The sequence below is a fragment of the Saimiri boliviensis genome, chromosome 1, assembly GCF_048565385.1.
Source record: "Saimiri boliviensis isolate mSaiBol1 chromosome 1, mSaiBol1.pri, whole genome shotgun sequence".
Classification (NCBI taxonomy): domain Eukaryota; kingdom Metazoa; phylum Chordata; class Mammalia; order Primates; family Cebidae; genus Saimiri; species Saimiri boliviensis.
This window is the reverse complement of record NC_133449.1, coordinates 49,193,427-49,202,021: the sequence shown is the minus strand read 5'-3', so window position 1 is coordinate 49,202,021 and position 8,595 is coordinate 49,193,427. Positions and strand designations below refer to the sequence as shown.

Sequence of the window (8,595 nt, the reverse complement as noted above, 5' to 3'; positions counted from 1 at the left end):
GCTGGGCGATTCTGTCCCACGGTTTCTCGTGGGGTTACTGTCAAGATGTCTTCCAGCTTGCTTAGTGCTGGAAGATCTGCTTCCAAGCTACCTCACCCATGTGGTAGGTGAGGTAGGCTGCCTGAGTGATTCATGACATGGTGACTGACTTCTTTCCAGGCAGATGATTCAAGAGAGTAAGGCAGAAACTACAATGTCTTCTTATGACCTTATGACTTCAGAAATCATGCATCATCACTTTTGCCACTCTGTATTTGTTAGAAATAAATCAGCAAATCCTATCCACATTAGTGAAGAGGGGACTAAGCCTCCACCTTTTTCAGGGAGCAGTGTCAAGGAATTTTTGAACACATTTCAATATGACCACACCATCTACTGATTTTTAAAAATGCCAGTATTTTTTATTTCCAGAAGTTCTACTCGGTTACTTCTCCCCAATTCCTCTATGGCACTTTTCATAGTTTATTTTTTATTAGTTAGATATGACTATATAGTAAACCACCTGAAAACATACTGGCTTAAAACAAGAGCCATCTATTCAGCTCACAATTATGTAGGTTAGTAATTTGGACTGGGATCATCTGAGTCTTCGGTTCTCTGCAGGACTCCATCATATGTGTGCTCAGCTGTATGTTGCCTAGGAGGCTTTGCTTTTAGGGTTTTACTGGCTGTTTTTATTCTCCTCCATTATCCTTATCCTCCACGTTTCTGTCCCTCATCATCAGCAGTGTAGCCTGAGCTTATTGTCCTGAAGAAGGCAGGCATATAAGAGAGAGAGGAGACACATACAAAGCCTCTTGGGGCTTTGGTTTGGTATTGGCCGGCCACATCTGCATACTACTAGCTAAAAGGTCATTCTACCAGGCAAAGTCAACTCAGATTAAAGAGGAGGTGAAATAGATCCTACCTTTTTTGTGGGAGGAGCTGCAAAGTCACATTGCAAAGGACATGGACACATGAAAGGTTGGAGAACTTGGGGCCATTTTGGCATCAATCTAACACAAACATATGTAGCCTTTTATACAGTCTTTGTCTGAAAATGCTGGTGTCGGATGCCTTTAACAGGTCAGAAGTTTTAGCTGCTTTTTACCTACCAATTTAATTTTCATTTGTGTTTGGTTATCTTTTGCTGTATGCTGGACATTTTATACAAAAAAGTGTGTGTGGTAACAATTTGAGTTCCACAATAATGCTTCCCGATAGAGGGGGTAATTCTAGTTTTTATCTCCTTAATTCATTTTTTCCTCTCAATTTTTGTTTTTTTTTTGTTTTTTGTTTTTTTGGAGACGGAGTTTCGCTCCTGTTACCCAGGCTGGAGTGCAATGGCACGATCTCGGCTCACTGCAACCTCCGCCTCCTGGGTTCAGGCGATTCTCCTGCCTCAACCTCTCGAGTAGCTGGGATTACAGGCACATGCCACTATGCCCAGGTAATTTTTTTTCGTATTTGTAGTAGAGACGGGGTTTCACCATGTTGACCAGGATGGTCTCGATCTCTTGACCTCGTGATCCACCCGCCTCGGCCTCTCAAAGTGCTGGGATTACAGGCGTGAGCCACCGCGCCCGGCTCCTCTCAATTTTTAATAATGATTCATGTCTATAGGTGATTGCCTATACTATAAACAACAGTGGAAAGTAGAATTTCCCTGAGGAAGATGTCTGGCTTCAAATAGTTCCCTTCACTAGTCTGCAGAGAGACCCCGATTCATGCCAAGAATCAAACAGTCCCTTCGCTTACAGAAGTAAGCGTTCTCTATCACTGGCCCAACCTAGGGTTTGAGCCTTCATTTCTACTGTTCCCTTAAATGGCATTATATTGAGCAAAACTGAGTAATTCCCTGTTCTGCAACAGTGTGCTCTATTTACCTGCCTTCATACAATTCTCTCTACTTGGGATGCCCATTTACCCCTAACTTAAATCTTTTCCTATGGAAATTTTCTCAAGATGCAGATAAAATATTCCCTTGTTAATAAGCCTTCTTTTTTTTTTTTTTTTTTTTTTTTTGAGACGGAGTTTCGCTCTTGTTACCCAGGCTGGAGTGCAATGGCGCGATCTCGGCTCACCGCAACCTCCACCTCCTGGGTTCAGGCAATTCTCCTGCCTCAGCCTCCTGAGTAGCTGGGATTACAGGCACACGCCACCATGCCCAGCTAATTTTTGTATTTTTAGTAGAGACGGGGTTTCACTATGTTGACCAGAATGGTCTTGATCTCTTGACCTCGTGATCCACCCGCCTCGGCCTCCCAAAGTGCTGGGATTACAGGCTTGAGCCACCGCGCCCGGCCAATAAGCCTTCTTAACTGGATGCATTTTTTCCTTCTTCTGAATCCTCTTAGTATTTGGTACTTTTTTTTTTTTAATTTTAATTTTTTCCTGTCAAAGTTACAGAAAGTATTTGGTACTTTTTAATGGACTTTTCTGCCTTGAGGTTACTTGTGTATTCATTTTAATCCCCTTCAACTGTAGAGACCCTACAAATTACATTATCTGACTACACATCTGTTTATTCGTTTTAAAAATGTGGAGGGCGCTGGGCGCGGTGGCTCACGCCTGTAATCCCAGCACTTTGGGAGGCCGAGGCGGGTGGATCACGAGGTCAAGAGATCGAGACCATCCTGGTCAACATGGTGAAACCTCGTCTCTAATAAAAATACAAAAAATTAGCTGGGCATGGTGGCGCGTGCCTGTAATCCCAGCTACTCAGGAGGCTGAGGCAGGAGAATTGCCTGAACCCAGGAGGCGGAGGTTGCAGTGAGCCGAGATCGCGCCATTGCACTCCAGCCTGGGTAACAAGAGCAAAACTCCGTCTCAAAAAAAAAAAAAAAAAAAAAAAAAGTGGAGGGCAGCAGAACATCTCTTACAGGGATTTTGTGAGGCTTAAGTTAGCTAACATTTGAAACGCCATTTCCAAGGAATAGTAGTGGAGTGCTCAAATAAATGTTAGCTGTTACTTCCATCCCTTAGAAATATTGTGATTTCGATGGAAGTGTTCACCAAGTTTGAAAGCAGAATCCTAAGAACTCATTTTAAAAATTCTGGGCTGGGCACGGTGGCTCATGCCTGTAATCCCAGCACTTTGGGAGGCCGAGGCGGGCAGATCACTTGAGTTCACGAATTCAAGACCAGCCTGGCCAACATGATGAAACCTCGTCTCTAACAAAAATACAAAAATTGGCCGGGCATGGTGGCGGGCACCTGCAATCCCAGCTACTCAGGAGGCAGAGACAGGAGATTTGTTTGAACCTGGGAGGCGGAGGTTGCAGTGAGCCGAGATCGCGCCACTGCACTCCCTCCTGGGCGACAAGGGCTAGACTCTGCCTAAAAAAAAGAAAGAAAGAAAAAAAAGAATAAAGTAAATAAATTCTAGTATCAGAGGTAAAGGACGAAAAACTCAGGGACGGGCAACCACGGAGGCGCCTGCGCAGAGCCTGGTGGGGGGGCGGGGAGAGAATGGGCGTGCCCAGAGTAGCGGAGGGCGGTGCAGCGCATGCGCGGGGAGGAGGGCGCTGCGCGGGGCGGAGCCTGTGGCCCTGGCGCGGCTGTGGGTACATATTTTCGCATTCGGATTGTTGCTCTGTAGTTTCCCGGCTCGCGAAAGGGAGGACCCAGTTTGAGTCATGGATTTTGAGAATCTTTTCTCAAAACCCCCCAACCCGGCCCTCGGCAAAACGGCCACGGATTCTGACGAAAGGTGATCCCACATCTTTTTTCATCCTTTGAATGCAGGGGCCCAGCCGGACTCCGCCTCTTAGTTCCTTCTGGATTGGAGCCCGTCCGGGTCTACATCCGGGCCGCGTCGCGAGGGCCAGTGGGGAGCACGTGGGCCGGCCGGGCGCCACCGCTGGACCTGTTAGAGGTCGTGCGGGGTTCTGAGGGTCAGAAGCTGGACACGGGGCTCAGGCGTAGGCTGCCACGCCGGGGCTGCCGAGAACCTGGGCTCGGGGAGCGGGGTGGGGGCGAGGAGGCTCCAGGGCGCGCCCCTTTCTTTGCACAGCTGCAGGTTAGGAGCCCTCTTCTGTATTCCCATAGCGTCTGTCTTTACCATTGTTGCCTGTTTCCACGAAACCGTAAACTCTCAAAGGACATGATTTGACCTTTTTCACTGACAAATACTAGGCTGTTTTCTGTAGGAAGGACGAAACCACAAGTTTATTAAAAGGTAAAGCGTAAGTAGTGGATACTCAGCCGTTAGTCCACTGATTTGCATGGAAGGACCCTAAAGTCCACAATAAAGCAACAAACACCGTTTGGACTTAATATTTCCATTGCGTTGGAAAAGCAAGCGAGACTCTTTGTTAAATGGCCCTAATTTGTAGATTTCATTTTTGGAGCAGTGTGTAGTATTACATCCAGATATTCACTTTTTATTATTTGAATTTCAAATGCTAAGAACCATCTCCTCCCTTAAATCTACTAATTTTATTTCCCTCGACTGAGATCTATTTCCAGTTGTGGTTGATTTTACCTCTCAATATTGGTCAGCTGTTCACTGTATCTCAAATTTTACCTTAATTGATCATCCAGAGCTTTATCTCGTGCTTTACATGAAATAATTCAGTCCTCAAAACAAACTTAAAGAGAAGGTGATGCTCTTCTCATTTTACAGATGGGAAAGCTGAGAGGCACGGAGAGGCTAAATAACCTGTCGAGATTGCACAGTGTACGTGGAAAAGCTATGTCCAGGACCCATGATTTTATCACCAAGCTTCAAAATGACTAAAATAAGGCCTATAAATATTGGAAAGAGACAAAGACACTAATTACTTGCAGATGACATAATTTACTAAGAAAAATAACGGGAACTAATTGATACATTATAAAATACATAAGAATTTATTACAAAAAAAGATAATAGTCACATGTAAAAATCCCAACGGCAGCTATCTGAAAGCATATTGGAAATCTATTCTCCAAAACTTGACTGCAATACATAAAAGACACTTGGAATTTTGCCAAAATGATGGGTGAAGGATGGTATGGAAGTATGGTGAGTCGTCCATATTATTTGCCCATATTATTTCTCTTTTTTAGTCTTTTTGAAATTCTAGGATCTCTTATCTGCAAATACTTTACTCTCAATTGTCATCTCTCTTTGCCTATGGCATTAGTTTTCATTGTATAAAGGAATGGGGATGCTGTGGTTTTGTTTTATACAATCAAATGAATCAGTCTTTTCTCATATGGTTTCTGGTTTTTTTCCAAGTAATTTGTGATGGGACTACTTCTGATTCACTCAGAAAATCGTTGGAGCACCTGCTATGGCCTTGGGGATGTAGCAGTAGAACAAGATATGAAAATTCCTGTACTAATGGATTTACATTACTGGGGGAGGGGAGACAAACTACATAAATATATCATATTTTAGGTGGTATTAAATGCCCTGAGAAAATGAATGAAGGTAAGGGGAAAATGAATGAAGAGTAAGGGAAAGTACTGGTGGGGTGGTAGGGAGGATGTAGATATTTTAAGAAGGTAGATAAGGAAGGCCTCACTGATAACATTGGTAGGTTTAAAAAATCTGTGCAGGGACCTGAAGGAGGTGAGGGGGTTTCATGTCTAGAGGGCTGGAGAGAATTCTGTGTAAAGGTCTTCTTCACAGGGAGTGAGCCTTGTGTGATTGGGTTAGGGGAATAAAGTGAACAGAATGACAGATGGGGTGGAGTAAGAGGGACTTGGAAGTCTGCGAGGTATTGGGGTAGGGTTGGGGGAGGCCAGTCATGGAGGCACTGGTAGGGGCCAAAATAAGGCTTTTACTCTGAATGAGACAAGATACCGTTGGAGAGTTTTTCAGCAGAGTGACATTTGACATATTTTAGCAGGGTCATTCTAGTTGTGTTGAGAGTAGAATGTAGGGGCTCCAGAGCAGCTTGGATTGTCGTATTAGTGGAAGAAGTGGTCAAACCTGGGTGTGTTGAAGAACAAACTGAATTAACTCAGAGATTGGATGGGGGATGTGAGAGAGGAGTCAAGATTGACTTCAGGGTTTTGGAAGGGATGTTGAGAGAGGCATTGCCGTTTTAGACAGCAAGAGGATTAGGCTTCAGATGGAAGAGCAAGAGTTCAGTATGGCATATATTAAGATTACATGTCTAGAAGATGTTCAGGTGGTTATGTTGAGTAGGAAGTTAGCTCTGTTCTGTTTTAAGAGGAGAATTTGGATTGGAGACTTAGATACTGAAATGAACTACATATAGATGGTATTCAAAATGATGATACAGACAAAGAAGAGAAGTGTGAGAACTGACTTTTAAAGTTGTGAAGACAAGAAACCAACGAAGGAGACTGAGAAGTAGCAGCTGTGAGGACAGAAGAAACTAGGAGAGCTCACTATCTCTGAAGCTAAGCCAAGAATATGCTTTACAGAGAAGAGGTGTCAACTCTGTCCTATCCTGCTCGTAGGTCTAATATGGGCGCTGAGTACTGTAGACCTTAACAGTGAAAGCAGACATCCATTTAGAATGGGCAGTGTAGAATAATAGTGTGGTTTTAGGGCACATACTTGGGAGCCCTGCCTGCCTGCCTGCCTACTGGGGCTCAGATCTCAGCTCCAGCACTGTTACCTCTGTGACAATTACATAACCTTTCTGTGACTGTTTTCTCATCTGTAAAATGGGTTTTTAGTATGTATGTCATAACATTGTTGTGATAAGTGTTACACATATGGAGCAGCCTCTGACACAGAGTAAGCATCATTCAAGTGTTGGCTGCTGCTGTTACTGATATTAAGGTCATTATTGTCATTATTACTCTGCCTAAGGAGAGGTTGCCTCCTACTCCTTGAGATGGTTCATTACTGGATACTATAGCAATAAAGGTTCACAAGTATTTGGGGTTTTTGGCTCTTGTAATGGTGGCTTCTGTAGGAGGCTCACAAGTTGGTACCTCATCTGATGGATGTAACTCAGGAGCTGTGAGTCAGTGTAAACTGTTGAATTGGACAAAGCTGTGAAGCCTGACCTCCTGTCACTTTGAAAGAAGAGCCGCAGATCTCAGCACTGTTCACATTCTCCTTGTGCTATCAGGGCTTTCCCTTTGTAACATGTTCTCTTAAGATGGGACACATTGCCCAATTCCTTGCCTTTATCTGGCGTATAACTCATGTTTTAATTCACAGCTTTTCCCAATCTTGTGTTCAGTAGTAACCACTTACTAAGACACTATTTTCTTCAGCTCCCTGTATCTCTAGCATCAGCCATTGCTCAAATACACCTATACATTTTATTGGTTCACCAGTTTCTTGTATTTCCCATCGTTCTTGGGTTCATTTTTAGTTTTGCTGGAATATCCTCAAGTAATTGTCTCAGACTATTATATATATGCATGATCAGCTTCTCAGTCCTGTAAGTCTGAAAACAGGTTTTCATTTTCATTTTTACACTTAAATATGTTTGTCTCGCTCCTAATCTCAAAAGGTACTCTGCATTCTGCCTAAAATACCCTTTTCCTTCACATTCCTCTTTCCTCTTTGTTGGCTAACTCATAAGTTTTTTTGTTGTTGTTGTTTTGTTTGTTTGTTTGTTTGTTTGTTTTTGAGATAGAGCTTTGCTTTTGTTCCCCAGGCTGGAGTGAAATGGCATGATCTCGGCTCACTGTAACCTGCACCTTCTTGGTCAAGCAATTCTCCTGCCCTAGCTTCCCAAGTAGCTGGGACTACAGGCATGCACCGCGACATCTGGCTGATTTTGTATTTTTAATAGAGAAGGGGTTTTTCCGTGTTGGCCAGGCTGGCTTCAAACTCCCAACCTCAGGTGATCCGCCCACCTCAGCCTCCCAAAGTGTTGGGATTACAGGCGTGAGCCACCATGCCCGGCCTGACTCATAAGTATCTTTTAGGCTTCACATGCCTTCTGTCCCCAAGTGTAGGTTGTGTTCTGTGTATATGCCCCTATACTTACCATACCATATTGAAATAGCTTTATTTTTTTTTTCCAAGCATATAGAAAGCTCTCAGAAGACAATGTTAGGGTCTGCATTTTTCATTATTGTAGTCCAGGGCCTAAGGCCAGGAGCCTTGTATATAGTGGGTACTCAGTAGTTGTTGAATTAATGGAATGATGGATGAATGATTTATATAGCTGCTAATACTTGAATATTAAGATCATATAATCTAACATTTAGTTTTACAGGTTATTCATAAACATATGTTAACATTTATTGCTCATCTAATTTTGTACCTTATCTGGAGTATTTGGAGTAGAGTTTGAATTTGTAATTTCTTTGAGGGTAAGTTGAAGACAAGCCAAAGCAGTGAATTGTAATGCTGTGGTATGAACTCTTCAGGTTGAAAAAACCCTTTTCTATTATTTGATATTTTTGCTACAGAATCGTTGATGAAGTAGATGTTGCAGGAGTTGAAGAAACACAAGAAGAGAAATCTAAACAGGAGTGCGAGCAAATTTCAAAAAAAGTAAGATTAAATTGACAACTGTTTAAGTTGAAAACATGGATTTTTTTCCTCAGTTTCACATGGAACAACAAAGAAAAAACATAGGAATGGATATGAGAAATTAATGAAGGATCCTACTTGTCTCATTTTAACCAGCATTTGGGACCCAGTTACTTGTATCAAAGAAACCTAGTTATACTTTTTAAAGA

General features: G+C 42.9%; 1 protein-coding gene across 1 annotated transcript in view; it reads left to right on the top strand.

Annotated features, from left to right (window-relative positions):
• Positions 1-3,516: 3,516 nt before the first annotated feature.
• ZC3H8 (zinc finger CCCH-type containing 8) overlaps positions 3,517-8,595 on the top strand; it is a 50,739-nt gene continuing 45,660 nt past the window's right edge. Inside the window, exons 1-2 of the mRNA XM_003942491.3 lie at positions 3,517-3,691; positions 8,323-8,407. Of these exons, the coding sequence (XP_003942540.2) occupies positions 3,618-3,691; positions 8,323-8,407 (159 nt within the window). The 5' untranslated portion in view covers positions 3,517-3,617. The remainder of the gene's footprint in view (positions 3,692-8,322; positions 8,408-8,595) is intronic.